Source organism: Poromitra crassiceps (assembly GCF_964638095.1).
Source record: "Poromitra crassiceps genome assembly, chromosome: 22".
Taxonomy (NCBI): Eukaryota; Metazoa; Chordata; class Actinopteri; order Beryciformes; family Melamphaidae; genus Poromitra; species Poromitra crassiceps.
This window is the reverse complement of record NC_139647.1, coordinates 13,971,642-13,991,641: the sequence shown is the minus strand read 5'-3', so window position 1 is coordinate 13,991,641 and position 20,000 is coordinate 13,971,642. Positions and strand designations below refer to the sequence as shown.

Sequence of the window (20,000 nt, the reverse complement as noted above, 5' to 3'; positions counted from 1 at the left end):
ACTTTGACCGACTCAATTTTTTTCTCAAGTTCCAAAATTGTCATATTAACCCTTAACGGGGGTATAGAGCTCAAACTGCTCTCCTGATAACACTGATGAAACTATGGCGCATTGATATGAACGGTGAACAGACCATTTAGCTAGGTGTCCATTATCACTGTACAATATCACTTTTTAATGGACACCTTGCAGCCAATCAGAATCGAGTATTCACACAGACCATGGTATAATGGGAAATAATGACCTTCAGGTGAACGATTAAGCCCTCCGCTGGCGCGTCGGGCTCAATCCACCTGTCGGTCATTATTTCCCCCGTAATCACCGCCTCAATATACATTATCCCTTACTTAGAACACGGCTCTCTTGAATACTCGATTCTGATTGGTCAATCAACAAGATTCACCGGTCATTATTTCTCGACAACCGACCGCTGCTCTGCCACACCTGGATTAATCAGTTGATAAGAGCTTTTTGTCTGCAAACACTACTAATTAGGCCAACCAGTTGCAGCTGTGGTGTCTTGTGTGCCAATTACGAATGAAACCGCTTTGTCGTTGAAAACGCTATTAAAAAATCGATTTGAATAATTATTTTTGTCAGATTATTGAATGATTTAGTTGTAGGCCGTGTTCTAAGCGGGATAATGTATAGTGAGCCGGTGATTACTGGAAATAATGACCTTCAGGTGAATGCGTCGGGCTCAATCATTCACCTGTCTGTCATTATTTCGCCAGTAATCACCGGCTCACAATACATTATCCCTTACGTATACTCCACACCTGTGTGTGTGTGCGTGTGTGCACACACGTGCAGGTACACACGTCCTACATAAGGGGCAGCGCTGTGTGTGGCAGTGAGAGGCACGGTCATGCCGTGCGTCTCTCTCTGCAGCCTCTAGAAGACTGATGGAGAGCGTAATCACACGTCACCGTTTCCTCGTCACGTTAAACGAGCCGTTACTGAATGCTACAACCAGCAGTCTGCCTGCAGGCCTCTGTGCGTGTGTGTGTGTGTGTGTGTGTGTGTGTCGGGTTGGGGTGCGGGGGGTGTCTGTGGTGTGTGTGTCGGGGGGGGGGGGGGGGGGTTGGTTGGTGCGTGTGTGCGTACGTACGTACGTCTGTGACTGAAAGAGAGAGGGAACGAGCGAAAGTTAAATCAGCTAGCTAGTTTCTACATCTGTTCTTGCTCAGTGCCAAAGTCATGACTGCATCATCAGTCTAGAATCTGTGTTTCAGCACCATTCATTCACACAGTTCAGATTGAGCAGGACTTCATTCACACACAGTTGTTTGTTGATTTGTTTATATTGTTGAACTTGAATGATTTGTGTCTTGTAAGCCCAGATGGGCTGGGCACCTTGAATATGGTGCATGACACAGAAATAAAAAATCTATCTATCTATCTATCACAGTTCAGATTGAGCAGGACTTCATTCACACAGTTTAGATTGAGCAGGACAAGCAACTGCAGGCAGGAGAAGCACTCATCCCCCCCCACTGATACATTCATACCAAAACCAGGGATTACATGCAGTTTGGATTAACGTTCAACCAATGTGGGATTTTCAAGGCCAATAGTGATACTTTTAGGCTGAAGTCACCAGCAATCGATAATTCGTGCCAATAATATTCAATGTGTTTACATTTATCAATTTTCTTGCAAAAAAAAAGAAAAGGGGGGAAAAAAGTATTCATTGTTTTCCCCCAGACGTTTGAAAAAAGCTCTGAAACTACATTGGACACAAAACACTGTTAAAACCCATACTCACAAAGTTATTTTAGGGTTAGCAGCAAGGTGATTTTATGATACATTATCACATTGACCAGCAATTAGTATTAATTTAATTAATTAACAGGAGCGTAGCTAGCATGTTGTTAACTGACGATGCAATAATAATGACAGATAATGTAATAAGCTTGCTGGTACAAGCTTCCATAACATCAGCGAACAAAATTCTAAATGAAACCACGTTCATCCCAAAACTATTGTGCAACTCACTGATTGTTATGGGGAAATAGAATAAAATCAAAGCTATTTCCCCCCAAAAAAATCTCTCACCTCTGATCTCAACTCTCTAAGCACAAAGCTGGCCTGAGTCCACTCTGTTTTCAGAGAAAAGATGTTTGATTGGGAGTGCCAAACAGTTGCAGATGCTTTGTAGAGTTTCATCACACTGATAGGGAAGTCACTTTAAGTCCTACTTGTCCAAATACTGGCTTGGACAATATTTAATAATATATTTAATAATATATTGGACAATACTTGTCCAATATTGGAGACTAGGGGTATCACGATACACTAATTTCACGATACGATACACGATATTGGGTTCACGATAACGATACGATACGATATTTTAACAATATTCTTTTTAACAAAAGTAAATAATTTTGATGTATTTATTTATCATTTATTTAACCATGTGAGTCCCGTTGAAATCGAAACCTCTTTTCAAGGGAGCCCTGGGAAAATACTGGAAAAATATAGTCTTTCATTTGAAATACACAAAATACAAAACAAATGCTGTTTTTGGAAATTGTTATTATAATAACTATAAAACAACATGGAAGATAATGCTTCTCTTGCAATAGAATGTGTCACACTGTCACAAACTAAATGTTTGTTGCATGGTGAAAGAAAAATAAAGTATACAATCTATTTCTTAAATAACTCATGCTCAATGGTCCCTAAACTTATGTAATCTGTATGTACCCCTTGAGCTGTTTTGCCATGCCAGTAGTAGTCTACCCCCTCACTCATGCGTGTTGATTCTGCTAAATGTGTTCTATTATTATTCAGGAGCAAAAAAAATTTTTTTTTTTTTTTTTTTTTTACGATATCATTTTTTTCTGACGATATGCATATTGTGACGTTTCGATATCGCGATATATCGTGCGACGAAATATCGTGACACCCCTATTGGAGACTGGCTGCCAGTGTGTCACACACATGAAAGCAGCACCAGAAGATTTGCCTTTGCCAAGAAGGCCAAGGCATCAATCAGTGTGCTGCAGAACGTGAGGCGTACATCTGCCCCTCATATGGTAACATCCTGTGTGTCACATAGAGCTCTGTTGCTCTTTGCAGCCACATGCAGCAGTGCCTAACTTTGATTTGAATAATATGAGCAAACAGCATCTGCAATGATGATGGACAGACTTAAGTAAGGTCATGATGAAGTGTCATAGCATAAGAGACACCGAGATGAAGTACCACCTAAATCATAAATCAGTCAACATGAATTTGATATCATTTTGATCGGTTTGTTGTTGTAGTGGTACAATATCAGTATTATTACATCAGTTGAATTTCTTTTTTTATACTCTATGGTGGGAGTGATTGCCATTTATTGTTATGTAATACATGATCACATAACATGTTTTATTACATTTTGGGCTTGTTTTTCTATTTTGTTATGAAGACAGTTTTTGCATTCTTGCTGCAGGCAACACTTATCACAGTTGTCACCTTGGATAGCCTGTGTTTATCTATAAAGTTTACCGTGCCTGTCTTTTCCTCTCGCCCTCCTCCCAGTCCATGATTACAACCAGATCTGGCAACATTTTGCCTGCTCCAGTGCCCAATGGGTGGGATTTGCCACATAGAGCAATATAACCGCAACAACAACTTTTAGAAGTTCGGTAAAGTTGCTCAACTGGCACTATTAGCAGGTCAAAACAAACTCTTAGAATCATGTACGAAAACGAATTGTCCCAATCTAATCAGAAGCCAATGGAATGGCACTGTGAATTCGCTTAGTACTCGCACTCCTTATTGCCCCGCCCCCTGTGGGAGGAAGGGAGGGAGGGAGGGAGGAGAGAGAGACGGCCATCTTTGGCACATATGAGAGCGATTTGGGGCTGGCGTGCGGCTCAGAGGTGGTTTGAAGCGTTTAGTGTGGAGCATGTTTAGATTGTTGTCACAGTGGCAAGGACACAGCTATTAGCTTGTCCTCTGAGGTGACACACAGGTCAGTCAGACCAGATCAGCCTGGAACACGGTACCAACACATGAACAACCACACAAACACAGTCAGACCAGATCAGCCTGAAACACAGTACCAACGCATAAACAACCACACAAACACAGTCAGACATTACTATTACTGCACATGCATTCACAATCGCATTGCATTTAGCACGTGGGGTGGGGTGAGGAAAATGTCCATCTCTTACACACTCTCTCCACCACACACACACACACACATACACACACACACACACACACACACACATGTGCAGCAAGTCCGCACTCTCGCCTCTTACTGACGACTCCTAAATGACACAGGGGGCTCTGACAAAGCCTCCAGTGTTTCTGGGGGAGCCGGTGCCAAGAAGCTAACAGGCTGCTTGCTTTGCACAGACGGACGTTTCCCCCAGACACACACACACACACACACACACACACACATGCACATGCACACACGCACACACACACACACACACACACACACACACACACACACACACGCACACAGAACCTATGGCCACAGAAACTCCAGTGCCTGCTCCAGATGTGGTGCCTGCCAGCCCACACCCCAGCCACCCCCACACCCCTCCAGCTAACTGTTCTTCATTTCACCCTCCAGCCCCTCCCTCCTTGGCTCTCCTCTCTGCCTGCCAGTTACCAGTCAGTCAGTCAGTCAGTCAGTCACAGCTAATGTCTACCAAACCCACCCACCTCTCTCTCCGATCACATATCCTCTGATGTGGGGCTGCCCCATGCCACTTTAATCAACCACCAATGATGCAACCCCCCCTCCACCAACCACCCACACACACACGCACACACGCACACGCGCGCACACACACACACATGCACACACACACACACACACACACAGTGAATGGATGCCGCTGTGCATTGTGACAGACAGGTAATCAGACCTGGTGTCCCACAGGGCTGCAGGGATCTAGCTTTGTTTTTACTGCCAGCTCCACTTTAAATACGGACTCAGGGGGGGCGGGGCAGGAATGTGACAGAGAGACACCCCATTGGTGCTGCGCAGCCCTCTGGGGTCAGAGTGTGTGTGTGTGTGTGTGTGTCACTAAAGGCCTTTTTGCTTTTTGGTCTGGTTTAATTTGGACAGGGTGTGGTGGTGCCCAGTGGCGCGCTGGATTAGCGAGCTAGCTCTCCCAGTGTTGTGATAACTAGCAGCGTCTGCGGCGCGCTAACCGGGCCCAGATGAACGCTGGTGAAGGAGAGAGGGATCCTGTTACTCGTGCGGGACGGATACACACACACGCACACGCGCACACACACACACACACACACACACACACACACACACACACACACAGACCTGGCTTAATATGACTTCTAAACCCAACCCCTCCTCTTCTAGTCGTAAGCCTCTGTGATAAAAGCAGTCAAGTGACTTGATTGAAAAAACGCAGCGTGCAGATCACTGAGAAATGCAATATGTGTCCAGCACTTAACTGGTTTATTAATGGAGTGGATGCAAGCAGCCAATCACACGCATACTGTATATACACACACACACACACACACACACACACACACACACACACACACACACACACACACACACACACTCCAATGCACACATGGACAGAGCAGACACACAAACCTATAGGAGAAAGCTTGGCCCTGTTCCACCGGCCGCCTGGTGAAATGGATTTAGCTCCTGCGGGGTCTTTTTATTAAAAAGGCCCCTCTCTCTCTCTCTCTCTCTCTCTCTCCTGGTGTGTTTCTGGGGCGAGTTACCCCGTGGCCCCGCCCTGCTCCCTGCTCTCACTCCACATTTGGGAGCCATTAGCGGGGCTGAACGTGAGGCTACTGTACACCCCCACACATAATGTGTGTGAGGCCTGCCAGGGAATAATACACACCAACATACAGGTGTGTGTGTGTGTGTGTGTGTGTGTGTGTGTGTGTGTGTGCGTGCGCGTGCGTGCGTGTGTGTGAAAGTAGATCTGCTAAAGAAAATAAAATAGTCTTGTTAAATCCCACCTTCTCATTCCACGGTGATTTATATATATTTTACACGCAAACTCTTATTGCACACTTGAGTAATACTATTGTTTTGACCAATGACCACGTTCTCTTGCTCCTCCCCCCCCCTCTCTCTCTCTCTCTCTCTGCCTCTTTGTTTTGCCTCTCTCTCTCTCTCTCTCTCGCCCTCCTGTCCCTCCACCAGGCGGAGTCCTCCCCCGACGGGCCGGAGGCGGGCTACGGCTCCTTCCACCAGCAGTACTGGCTCGACGGCCGCCTGGTGGCGGTGGGGGTCATCGACATCCTGCCTACCTGTGTGTCTTCTGTCTACCTGTACTACCACCCAGACTTCGCCTCACTGTCACTGGGCTCCTACTCTGCACTCAGGTGGGTGCCACGCCCTAATAGTCCCCCCCCCTCCCCCACACACACACACACACCTCCATTAGCTCTCGTGGCGGAGACGATAGACCCTTCTCACGGGGGCCATTTTGTGTCGAAAAGGCAGGGTAAACAGTAACACTGGTGCAAGCAAAACACTAATGAGGGTTTCCAACTTCCATGATTGGAATTTGTAAACCCTCATTAGTGTTTTGCTTGCACCTGTGTTTATTCTGCCTTATAGACACAAAATGGCCACCGTGAAAAGGGTCTATTGGTAGCCTCTATCTCACGCCAGTTGTTTATTGTTTATTGTGGATCCCCATTAGTCTGCACCAAGGTGAGACTACTCTTCCTGGGGTCCAAACACATAACATAAAAACGAAAACATAATACAGTAACATTGCTGATAATTATAACAACAAAGACAAAAAGAGAGTGAATCACCTCACTCTATTACAAATCAAACATTTTTAGAAGTTCATGAATTAGTACAGTGTAGTGTTATATAATATAACATAGCATATTGCAGTACAATACAATACAATTCAACATATGTGTACAATAATTAATAACCCAAAGTTATCACATTATTCATCACTGCATGTTTTAACTTTTTCTTAAACAAAAATTTGTTACTTGCCACCGTTATATTACTTGGTAGATTATTCCAATACGCAACTGCTCTATACATTACCGTTCTTTTCAGAGCATTGGTTTTTGGTAGAGGTAGAGTGAATTGAGCATCTACTGCCTGTCTTGTAGTATAGCCATGTCTACTCTTAGTGGGGTACAGTTGTGAATGTAAGAGTTGTATTGTTTGTGTTTCTCAAAATCAAGGCCACATTCTTGTTGCTCCGTTTGCTCTAGAACAGGGGTTCACGAAGTGCGGCCCGCGCGCCACTAGTGGCCCTCAGGAATGGTTTCTGGCGGCCTGCGTTAAGTATGGTGTGATGGTATTTGGTCCAGCGTTAGGTTGACTGTATTCCAGAGGCTGTAGCAGGCATAGTTCTAAAGCTCAGTACCACTGGTATCATATGAAACAAGAAGACCATAAGGCATCCATTGGTACCAGCCGTGTCATGCTAGCTCGTGGGGAAGGTGGCGAAATAATGCTCCAAAATTAGCCTAAACTTTGGCGAGGGGAACAAACGTTTTCAAACGGGTCCTCTTTTTCACAGCCGTGTGTGTGTGTGTGTACATCTACAAATCGACAAATATTTTTTTTATGCCTCCGCCAGCGGCCCTCAATCCGATGTTGTGTCCCTAAATTGGCCCTCAGTCATCAAAACGTTGAGAAGCCCCGGTCTAGAAGAACAGCACCCCCTTCCTGTTTTGTGCTGTAAAGCGATCTCCCTTTTTCCCGTAAGGAAATCCAGATTTTTCCCCATGAAATAGAACCCGGTGGTGCACAATGTGGCCAGTAGAGGCCTCTGCGAATAATTAGTGTGTCTCTCAAAATAGATTGATGTTAAAATGCTACACATGGCAGCTTTCAAAGAGAGGAATCGCGTCTCACTCTCCTTGGAATTCTTCCTTTTTCTTTCTCTCTTACCCTCTTCTTAACCTCCTGCCTCCATGACTCTTTGCCCTCTGTCTTTCCCATCTCCCCCCCGAATTACGTCTTTCCTTAGAACTGTATACGCTAAGTGCCGCATAGGTCGAGGTGCGTATCTCTCTCGTCTCTCTTGATTGGTCGAGGCAGCGTTCTGTTTGTGGTTCGGGCCGACGACCGCTCTCTGCCGAGATGAAATGAGAGATCACACACACACACACACACACACACACACACACACACACAGACACACACACACAGACACACACACACACACACACACACTCGCGCACACACACACACACACACACACACACACACACACACATCCTAGGCACACACACACACACATCCTAGGCACACACACGCACATCTGGCGCTTCCTGTAAAATGTAACTCAATAATGTGAGAAAGGCTTTTTAAAATATTTCTGCACAGATGTGGACGACTGGGTGATCTAGGCTTCACAGTTGGTGTATACAGGTGTGTGTGTGTGTGCGTGTGTGTGCGTGTGTGTGTGTGCGCACACGCGCGCGGCTACGTTCTTAAAAGGTGTAAGTGAGCCTATAGTAGTCGGGATAGGACAGGCTCCGCTCGTATAGAGGGAACACCCTGGTCATCGTAAACATCTCTTATTATTGTAAGAGTCTGCCTCCAAGGCTAACAGAGCGCTCAGTGTGGACGAGGCCTTGGAGAAGCCAGCCAGCGGGACTGAAATCCTCCCCCTAGGTTTACGGACATCAGAGCCCAGGCCTTTGATCAGGTCTGGACACTCCCTAGTCTGCTTGGCTTTGCTGACTCTGTCCAAAACCTGTGTGTGTGTGTGTGTGTGTGTGTGTGTGTGTGTGTGTGTGTGTGTGTGTGTGTGTGTGTGTGTGTGTGTGTGTGTGTGTGTGTGTGTGTGTGTGTGTGTGTGTGTGTGTGTGTGTGTGTGTGTGTGTGTGTGTGTGTGCGCGCGCGGTTTAACTCCCGTTTGCAATGTCCACACAAGTAGTCCTCACAAATACTTTTTTTGATCACATTTTTATTTATTTGGATTTTTCAATAACAAAGAAAGAAAAGGACAAAAACCACAAACATCTACAAAAAAAACTATGCATACACAAACAGATTCACTCAGAACATATCCCCCCACTCTCTGCAGGACCCCCTTCCCCACCCACAAACCCACAGAGATATCAGCTCACAGTACTATATTATGAGCCCTTCAGCATGTACGAAACTCAACCATCATAGAACAGACCCCATTTTGAACAGATCATATGGACACAGGCAGAATCAACAAGCGAGCAGTCCGCACCACAAAGCAAAGAAGAGAGAAATGCAACTTCGATGTCCACGATCCCCACGCATGGCTTCAATAAATGCAGTCCACGCCGTAATAGACCCTTTTCACGGGGGTAATTTTGTGTCGAAAAGGCAGGGTAAACACAGGTGCAAGCAAAACACTAATGAGGGTTTCAAACTTACAATCATGGAAGTTGGAAACCCTCATTAGTGTTTTGCTTGCACCTGAGTTTACCCTGCCTTTTTCGACAACAAAATGGCCACCGTGAAAAGGGGTCTGTTGTTTACTTTAGCGCCATCATGCATGCAGGCCACCGACATCTCCATGACAGCCAAGTCCGACAGCCAGGACAGCTGAAGATGCCCATTGCTCTAAAGGCAGAGTACAGGCCTGTCTCCACCTAGCGTCTTTTCCTGACCGTTAAAACGCTGGAAGTACGCTGGGAAGCGCTGATCTCAGCGCACAATATAACAAGGAAGCAGTCTGAAACTAACGTTAGCTCAGTGCGGTAGTAGCTTGATAGCTGACAGCTAACATTAGCAAACAACACACATACAGTGATTTAGCTCAACACTCACCAGAAATATTAAGTGTCTGGCCAATCTGCTCCCACAATTGAGCCTTTCTGTCTCTGTTGCGATAGTTTCTCCATATGATTAGTTGCCAGAAAAGGAGCACCCGACACCAGCGTCTTTCTGAAAAGTTCAAATATTTTCAGCTGGAAGCGCTGGGAGTCGGGCGCACAAAAACGCTGGAGCGCTCTGAAAATAGATGCTGGGCGCTGCGCACTTTCTCTAGACGTCCGTGTGCGCCCGCATACGCTCTCCCCCCATTGGAAACAACTGAAAATAGACGCCGGAGCTGACGAAAAGACGCTAGGTGGACACCGGCCCTATGACGAGGCTTCCATCTCTGAGCTACCTTTTTGTTGTGTCAGTAAAGCCCGGGACATACTCCATGCGGGCAGCGAGAGGCGGAGCTCCGCAGACTGCGTGCGCACCCCGCGCTGCTGTTTACATAGTACAGTGAACGGCCCATAATAAAGTCAGTGAAACGCAATTAAAAGTCAATGGAATGCCATTATGTTCAGTAGACTGCGGTTTCACTCTCGAACGAGTGTATCAGCACATGAATGGAATCGCCAATGCTGTTTTTATTATGTAAATAGGCCTAGATCTGTCTCAACACAGCACATTACTTGAAATGACTAACAGAAACCAAAGTTTACCACATGGGGTCAAGAAATGTGGTCAAAACATGGCTCAGTGTAGCCTACTTCTTCATTTCATTTCTCTTCCTGTCTCTTCCATGGATCTATTCATAGCTTTCAAGGAGCGTTACGTGCTGCCGGGAACGCCCACCTGACGGTAAAAAAAATACTTGTTCACAAGCCGAGTCGACTAGTTTCTCACGCTGTGTTTGTTCAGCCGTTTGTACACACGTCTTTGCGGCCAACATTTCATCAAAGGTAAGCTCAAGTAACGTTACAATAATGATTAAAATACCCCGTTAACATTACTTGAGCTTACCTTTGATGAAATGTTGGCCGCAAAAACGTGTGTACTTTGATGGTAGAAAAAAAGCCATTTGCCCTCCCCAGCGACTGAACCACGTCTAATCACACAAATCCACAACCTCCTCCTGTCTGAGTTTTCTTTCTCCGACGGGATTCTGTAAAAGCACAAGCCAGGCGTGTCTCCTCGTCGGTTAGTGCAACCGATAGCACAACAGGTATCCGGCATTTTGGCTGAACAAACACAGCGTGAGAAACTAGTCGACACGGCTGGCAAGTTTTTTTTTTGACCGCCAGGTGGGCGTTCCCGGCAGCACGTAACGCCCCTTGAAAGCTATGAATTGTCTCCCTGCAAAGCGGGGCAGAGCGGTGCGGCGCGCTGCTAGAAAGATCTGTCGACGCGCGTTTACGGCTGCGGTGGCCCCGCCCCCACCTTAATGATGTCCTATTGGCCGCATGGCCCTCACCGTTGGAAGCGCGCATGGAGTATGTCCCACCTTTAATAAGGCCCAGCAACAGCCACCGCCTCTGCCTCAAGGAGAGTCCTCACAGGTGTTGTGCGATTACCAGAAGACAGCTTGTCAGGTTCACACTGGTCACAGAATGGCATTTCTGGAATATTGTATAATTTAGAGAGGTGTTTTCCAGATAGGGAAATCAAAGCATTTGATAATTTCTCCGGGGGAAGGCAGGGAATATGAGGGAATTTTACAAAATGGCTCACTTTACAGGAATGTATTTTCCACCTTTATTCACACATTGTGTGTTTTTTTTCTTCTTCTCCATAGTCAAGTCCAGCAGCTGTACTGACCTGAAAAGCATTCAAGCAAACCATCATGACATATCACTTTAAGGCCATGGAAGCACTGTGAATTTTACAGCAGGAGGAGTGAGATCCCTGAGGTGTAGCAGGACAGGTTTCCCTGCTCCGCACCTGGGAAACGGCTTTAGGATTTAGGATTCTGTGAATATTACGCCTAAGCTCAGAGTAAAGTGAGGGAATTGGCGGAAAAAGTGCAAAGTTTTCACAGGTTGAGCAGCACCCGTGCCGTGTGTGTGTGTGTGTGTGTGTGTGTGTGTGTGTGTGTGTGTGTGTGTGTGTGTGTGTGTGTGTGTGTGTGTGTGTGTGTGTGTGTGTGTGTGTGTGGTTTGTCTTCAGTGCCTTAAAGTTTGTGTGTGTGATTCTGCAGTAGAGACAGTAGAGGGAGATGTTGAGGACTTCCTTATGGGGGGCGTGGAGAAGCTCTGCTACTAGAGGCCCCAAGGAAAGAGGCGCCTAAAGAGATGCCTGAGGCACTGCTGTCTAAGAAAGGCAGCTGGTGTCCACACTGGATCAGTGTGTGTGTGTGTGTGTGTGTGTGAGAGTGAACTGCATAGGCTGAATTCGATTTTGTGTTGTTAGTGTAAGCTTCAATCTATCTGCTTTATGCAAATTACCTCTGTTTGTATTTGTGTACGTGTCGGTATGTTTGCCTTGCCATGCTATAGCTCACTCACTCTCTTTGTAGTTCTTCTCATTTTTGATAATATTACAATCTGAATCTAGACTTTGGTAGTATGTGACTGGGCTGCTTTAGCACAAATCCTAATGTATTAGAAAACACAGCTGATTGATTGATAGATATTTTTACTCTGTGGAGAAAATACCATTTTACTTTGATGGGGGTAGGGAATTAAATGTATACTGGGGCTGCAATGAGGAGGCCCATGTGGTATGCACCTATTGTGCGTGTGTGCGTGTGTGTTTCTGTGTGTGTGTGCGCGCGTGCGTGCATGTGTGTGTGTGTGTGTGTGTTTCTGTGTGTGTGCGTGTGCGCGTGTGCGTGCGTGTGCTTGTGTGTGTGCGTTTGTGTGTGTGTGTGTGTGTGCGTGCGTGCGTGCATGCGTACATGCAAATGGGGCCTGCACATCAGTATGAGGGAAGCTGTGCAGGAGCAGAGGGCTTGATAATTGGCTTGTGTTGGAGTGTCAGATGGCTGAAGAGGGGATAATGGCGGACTCAAGCTGCTGCCATGGGAGGGGGGGTGGTGGTGGTGTGGTGAGGGTGTGTGTGTGGGGGGGGGGGTCCAGGGCTTTTTGTGAATGGGCCCCTCACCTCTCTCCATGCACCCTCCTCCTCCTCCTCCCCATTCAGGCCCCAGCGGGCCCTTTTGTGGCGAGGGGATGGGAACCCAGGAACCTGGCAGCAAGCGGGTGACCTTCTAGCACCTCCTCGCTCTCTCTCTCTGCCTCTCCTCTCCCTCGCTTTCTCTTTCTTCACCCCCCCCCCCTCTTTTATATTCTCTCCTTCCGCGCTCTCCCCCCCCCCCCCTCCCTCCCTCCCTCCCCTGCTTTGTCTCATGTCTTATTTTTCAGTGCATCTATTTAATTTAAGGCTCTTTTCTCTCTCTCTCTCTCTCTCCTTAACTTTTTAAGAAAAAGGGGAATTCTCCCCTTCATTTGATTGGGTGAAAGACAGAGAGGGCTGGAAAGGAAGAGTGAAACAAAGGAGGAGAAGAAAGAGGAGCGAGAGGGTTTAGTTATGGAATAGTGGAGGAAACGGTGGAGGGAAACGGGAAAAATAGGCGTTTTGGTAAAAAGGATGCAATTAAGGAAGGAGCTATTGGGAGCGAGCTAAAGAAAGCAAAGACATTTACTGTATTTGAGGAAAGCTGTATCAATCTTCCCAGGTTCTAAATCTTTATTTTACACGCTTTCTCTCCCCTCTTTTCTTCTACACCTTCTTGTTCGGCTCAACAGCTCAATGCCTATAGAGAGAAGGCGGTTGTTTTTGTCTGTTGAAATGAGAGCAGGAAAAGCTGTTTAGTGTGGCTGTTGTTTACTTCCTCAGCTGTGGCCCTGCTCTAGCCAGGACTGCTGCTACCAACTCTATTCATTAATGCTCTGATTGATCAACTGTTATTGACTCACCATAAACAAAGCACAGAGATGAAATGAAAGAGGGATATTATTATATCTGTACTATTATATCTGTCTGTACATAGTTAATAACTACTGTAGTTAACTCTCCTTCTGAGAGAGATATATATATACTGTATATATATATATATATATATATATATATATATATATATATATAGCTAGCTTTGGATGTGGCCCAAATGGTCTAGTCTTCATATATATATATATATATATATATATATATATATATATATATATATATATATATATATATATATATATATATGGTTAGGCGTAGGGGTGCATGGTGGGTATCTGCACAGACTACTGAGTGCAATTTTCTAGTTTTATATTGGAACATCAATAATATATTTTAATGATTCTTTGCGGCATCTTGCTTAAATTGATTTTAGATTATCGATTGCAATATGTCAGTGTCTATGGCTTTCCCTTTGGAGTGCCTGTCTAAAAAGGTGTGTGTGCGTGTGCGTGTCCACCCACAGGGAGATCGCCTTCACCAGGCAGCTGCAGAAACAGTCCCCCAAGCTGTGCTACTACTACCTGGGCTTTTACATTCACTCCTGCCCCAAGATGCGCTATAAGGTACTTGCATGTGTTGACTCACATTATCGACTTGACCCCTAACCCTAACCCTTTCTACAAAGCACCTTTTGAAGTACAGCTATAGGGACCCCTTCACCTGACCAGTGCAACACCGCTACTAAGTGTGTGTACTTCCTGTCTTTCTGTGTTCCACTTCTGATCTCTGCACATTAGGGGTGTCAAAAATAATCCATTATAAGATGCATCGCGATGCAGACCTGCACGATTCTGCATCGATTCACAAATGTCAAAAATCGATTATTAAATAAAAAAAATATATATATATTTATTTATTTATTTAATCAAATAAAATATAATGGAAGTACATGCAGTTGTTTATTTTAATTATGGATCATAATACAATGCAATTCTAAATGCACTTTTATTTTAAAAGTAGCCACACAGTGAGAAAAAAGAAAGAGAGAAAATAAATCATGTATTCGGGAAAAAAAGTGATGCATCGATAATCGTTATCGAATCGAATCGTAGCCCTCTGAATCGTAATCGAATCGTGAGGCCAGTGAAGATTCACAGCCCTACTGCACATTGTTAACGATTAACCATTTTCACGCACGTGCGGCGGCGGTACGTCCAATAAAGTTGTCTTTCTATTCTTTGTTTGTCATATTGCACTAATGGTGGAAGTTTTTGCCGCGCTCCCTAAACTGTCACAATGATATATGAGCACGACTTTGATGTGCAAGCCCAATTTTGCGCGAGCCGATTGTTTCCGGCCTTATCTGTTTGTTATTTGAACTCTCTGGCGCTGCTGCCTGAGCCTCAGCCTCACTTCCATCATCTGCACCACGTGTCCTCCTGCACTGTACCCTCACACAGTGTTGGGCAAGTTACTTTCAAAATGTAATATACTACATATTACTAGTTACTCTCATTTGAAAGTAATAAGTTACTTTACAATATTACTGTCTGAGTAGAGCAACTCGTTACTTATTACTACTACTTTTGCATTACTTTCACCAAAACAACAGCAGCAGCAGAATGACATCGCTGCTCCGGAACCATCCCGAAAAATAATGTCAACCGCCTTGAAGTCAGCGTGAACCATCCAAAATTCGAAATGTTATTCTTTTCCTTTGTTATTGTCATCTGTAGCGGTTATTTGCATAAAATCAGACAATTTGATTATGAAATGATTGTATCTTTATTTAAATATGTGCCTTGATTAAACTTTTTTCTTAACTCAATTTGTAACACGAGTTACAAAGTAACTGGTATAATATTACTGAAATCCTAAAAGTAATAAGTTATATTACTAAGTTACTGCTAAAAGTAATATATTACATGTAATATGTTACTTTTGTAATGAGTTACCCCCAACACTGACCCTCACACAGTGTGTGTGCAAGCACAGACTGTCTGCTCCTGGGTTTTATGGGCACATCAGGAGAGTTTGGCCCGGGCCCGTCAGTCAGTCAGTCAGTCAGTCAGTCAGTCAGTCCACTGTGAGAGAGACACCGAAGGGGAAACCGAGACACCTGCAGGAAGGTGTTGATCCTGCACACGCACACTCTTTGATACTTTTATACACGCTGTCACTTCCTGCCCTGGCTGTCACCTCGGGCCAGTGGCCACCGTGGCTTAACTGGCTTATTCCTCTCATTCCTTTTTCCTTATGTATGTAGGCAGCACGATTATGTCTCCGCCTCCCTACAAGTGCCCCGCCCCCTTCCCCTACTGCCCGCATGTTATTCTAGGTGCGAGGGCCTCAAAAGGGAGGGCAAAATACTGCCTCTTTTTCTCCCCCTCTTCCTCTCATTTTTCACTCTTTTTCTTAATTTCACATTCACCCTCTTTCTCTCTCTCTCCCTCCCTCCCTCCTTATCTACACATGTTCTTTTCTCTTCCCTCTCCTTGCCGCACAGATGCTGGCGCCTGCTGTAAGTCCAGAAGCTCGAGAGTTTAGCATTTTATTTTTATAAGTCTCATAGCAAACGGTGCCTTTTTGAAATGCTGCAGTAATAATATCTTTGTCATTTCGCCATTTGTGGCAGACTGCGCATGCATTAGCGAACTAATAATAATGCTACAGTGTCACTGTGTCGCTACACCCAAAAATATATTGCTTGGAAAATTCCAACTTTTGTGCTCTTTTCAACAATCAGAAGGTAGGCCAGGAATGGCCTGGCACCCTGTTAACAAATGAATTTTAAACGTCCTGTATGCCAGTTGGATTCTACAGTATTTCATGACAACATTTCAATAAATGGTAACGCCAGCACTAATGAAGTACCCATGATGGGGGAGCGCTACAGTTACTTCCAGTATATTTCACTGAGGCTCACATACTTAAAGTGATAATACAGAAGATTTCAGTTTTGTTCTCTTGGGCGACACCTATTGGCGATGAGTGGTACAGGTAATTGCAGGTGAGATCCAAACTTATTATGTGACATTACTCAGTTTGTTCAGCCATAGTAACCACCTGTAATGCGAGCAGAGACCGGAAAAAAGTAGCTTGTTATCCTACTTCACACAAGAGTTGTAAGGAACCTACAATAACCTGCAGAGTGAGTCTATTGTGTTAGCTCCGCCCACCCTGTGAACCTACAATAACCTACAGAGTGAGTCTTATTGTGTTAGCTCCGCCCACCCTGTGAACCTACAGTAACCTACAGAGTGAGTCTATTGTGTTAGCTCCGCCCACCCTGTGAACCTACAGTAACCTACAGAGTGAGTCTATTGTGTTAGCTCCGCCCACCCTGTGAACCTACAGTAACCTAGAGTGAGTCTTATTGTGTTAGCTCCGCCCACCCTGTGAACCTACAGTAACCTACAGAGTGAGTCTATTGTGTTAGCTCCGCCCACCCTGTGAACCTACAGTAACCTACAGAGTGAGTCTATTGTGTTAGCTCCACCCACCCTGTGAACCTACAGTAACCTACCGAGTGAGTCTATTGTGTTAGCTCCACCCACCCTGTGAACCTACAGTAACCTACAGAGTGAGTCTATTGTGTTAGCTCCGCCCACCCTGTGAACCTACAATAACCTACAGAGTGAGTCTATTGTGTTAGCTCCACCCACCCTGTGAACCTACAGTAACCTACAGAGTGAGTCTATTGTGTTAGCTCCGCCCACCCTGTGAACCTACAATAACCTACAGAGTGAGTCTGTTGTGTTAGCTCCGCCCACCCTGTGAACCTACAGTAACCTACAGAGTGAGTCTTATTGTGTTAGCTCCACCCACCCTGTGAACCTACAGAGTGAGTCTTATTGTGTTAGCTCCACCCACCCTGTGAACCTACAGTAACCTACAGAGTGAGTCTTATTGTGTTAGCTCCGCCCACCCTGTGAACCTACACTAACCTACAGAGTGAGTCTTATTGTGTTAGCTCCACCCACCCTGTGAACCTACAGTAACCTACAGAGTGAGTCTTATTGTGTTAGCTCCGCCCACCCTGTGAACCTACAGTAACCTACAGAGTGACTCTTATTGTGTTAGCTCCACCCACCTTGTGAACCTACAGTAACCTACAGTGTAAGTCTATTGTGTTAGCTCCGCCCACCCTGTGAACCTACAGTAACCTACAGAGTGAGTATTGTGTTAGCTCTGCCCACCCTGTGAACCTACAGTAACCTACAGAGTGAGTCTTATTGTGTTAGCTCCGCCCACCCTGTGAACCTACAGTAACCTACAGAGTGAGTCTATTGTGTTAGCTCCGCCCACCCTGTGAACCTACAGTAACCTACAGAGTGAGTCTTATTGTGTTAGCTCCGCCCACCCTGTGAACCTACAGTAACCTACAGAGTGAGTATTGTGTTAGCTCCGCCCACCCTGTGAACCTACAGTAACCTACAGAGTGAGTCTATTGTCTTAGCTCCGCCCACCCTGTGAACCTACAGTAACCTACAGAGTGAGTCTTATTGTGTTAGCTCCGCCCACCTTGTATACCTACAGTAACCTGCAGAGTGAGTCTATTGTGTTAGCTCCGCCCACCCTGTGTCACCACAGACACCAAGTTCATAAATGCTGCAATTCATAGCTTTCAAGGGGCGTTACGTGCTGCCGGGAACGCCCACCTGGCGGTCAAAAAACAAACTTGTTAATTCGCTGCCAGCCGCGTCGACTAGTTTCTCATGCTGTTTGTTCAGCCGTTTGTACACACGTCTTTGCAGCCAACATTTCATCAAAGGTAAGCTCAAGTAACGTTACAATAATGATTAAAATACCCCGTTAACGTTACTTGAGCTTACCTTTGATGAAATGTTGGCTGCAAAGACGTGTGTACTTTGATGGTAGCCATTTGCCCTCCCCAGCGACTGAACCACGTCTAATCGCACAAATCCACAACCTCCTCCTTTCTGAGTTTTCTTTCTCCGACGGCATTCTGTAAAAGCACAAGCCAGGCGTGTCTCCTCGTCGGTTAGTGCAACCGATAGCACAACAGGTATCCGGCATTTTGGCTGAACAAACAGCGTGAGAAACTAGGGACTCGGCGGCAGTGGAATGAACAAGTTTTTTGACCGCCAGGTGGGCGTTCCCGGCAGCACGTAACGCCCCTTGAAAGCTATGAATAGGGTAAAATGCAAAGGCTTCCATCAGTGGGCCATAGGCTCAATCACCACTGTGTTAAGTCACTATCAGATAGATAGTGACTTAACACACATTTATTTATATGAAAAATGTCCGTACATTATGCATCATATGCAAGGTAGAGCTGTGAAGCTAACAGGTTCACCCACGTGGCCGTGGGATCCAAGCCCTGATGAGAACATGAATGCAGCACATCAGGTCAGTGCTCTCAGCAGGTCTAATGGAGAAGCCATCTGATTCTGGTTCTGCTGAAAGCTGACAAACCATAATGTGGGATTTGTGTGTTTGGAAATACATGTGTACTGTGCACACACGCTTTGACAAGCACAGCACAGTGTAGCATGCTGGCTGACTCTCTGACTCTCATATATATAATACATATGCTATAATATAATGTATGCCCAGAACACACAGACGCATGGAAAAACTATTAGACCTGAACAGCTGATTCATACGCAGCAAAACCTAGGGGATGGAGGGATGAAAGTGAGGAGGAATGTAAATAGATTATGAGAGAGAGAGAGAGAGCGAGCGACACAGAGAGAGAGAGAGAGCGACACAGAGAGAGAGAGAGAGAGAGAGAATAGACAGGCAGGGAAAGGCAAGGGAGAGCAGACGAGGCTGCTGAAGACATTAGTGGTTGAGAGAGAGGTCACACTGCAGACAGCTGCTGTAACTCAGCAACATGAGGAGTGTGTGTGACACACACACACACACACACACACACAGATAATACAGAAGTCCATGTACAAAGTGCTATGCCACACTTGGACCTGGACTCCAATGCATGCACACACACACACACACACATCACACACATCACATCACACACACACACATCACACCACACACACATCACACACACACACACACACACACACATACACATACACACACACACACACACACACATCACACCACACACACACTCGCCACATCTCTCACACAGAGACACGCTCACGTTCACACCACACGCTGCTGGAGGATGTATAGCTTTGGGAGCACGGTGAGAGTAAAGTCCCGTTAGCTCGGCCAAGAGCTGCCCATTCATCCTTTTCTCTCTCTCTCTCTCATTCATCCTTTTCTCTCTCTCTCATTCATCCCTTCTTTCTCTCATTCATCTCCTAATTCCTCCCTGTCCCACATTGATGCTTTAATTTCTCTGCTATTTCATTCAGCTGTTTCCCCAAAGCTTGTCTCTGTCCATGGGAGACTGATGTCTTGTTGGGGGACCAAAAGCTTGTCTCTGTCC

The 20,000-nt window shown here is 45.6% G+C and overlaps 1 protein-coding gene across 1 annotated transcript in view; it reads left to right on the top strand.

Moving 5' to 3' along the window:
- The window catches only part of ate1 (arginyltransferase 1), a gene marked incomplete at its 3' end in the record, with an annotated part of 64,886 nt that overhangs the window by 44,074 nt on the left and 812 nt on the right, over positions 1 to 20,000 (top strand). The window contains exons 10-12 of the mRNA XM_083658311.1: positions 6,161 to 6,342; positions 14,097 to 14,196; positions 16,080 to 16,094. Of these exons, the coding sequence (XP_083514437.1) occupies positions 6,161 to 6,342; positions 14,097 to 14,196; positions 16,080 to 16,094 (297 nt within the window). The remainder of the gene's footprint in view (positions 1 to 6,160; positions 6,343 to 14,096; positions 14,197 to 16,079; positions 16,095 to 20,000) is intronic.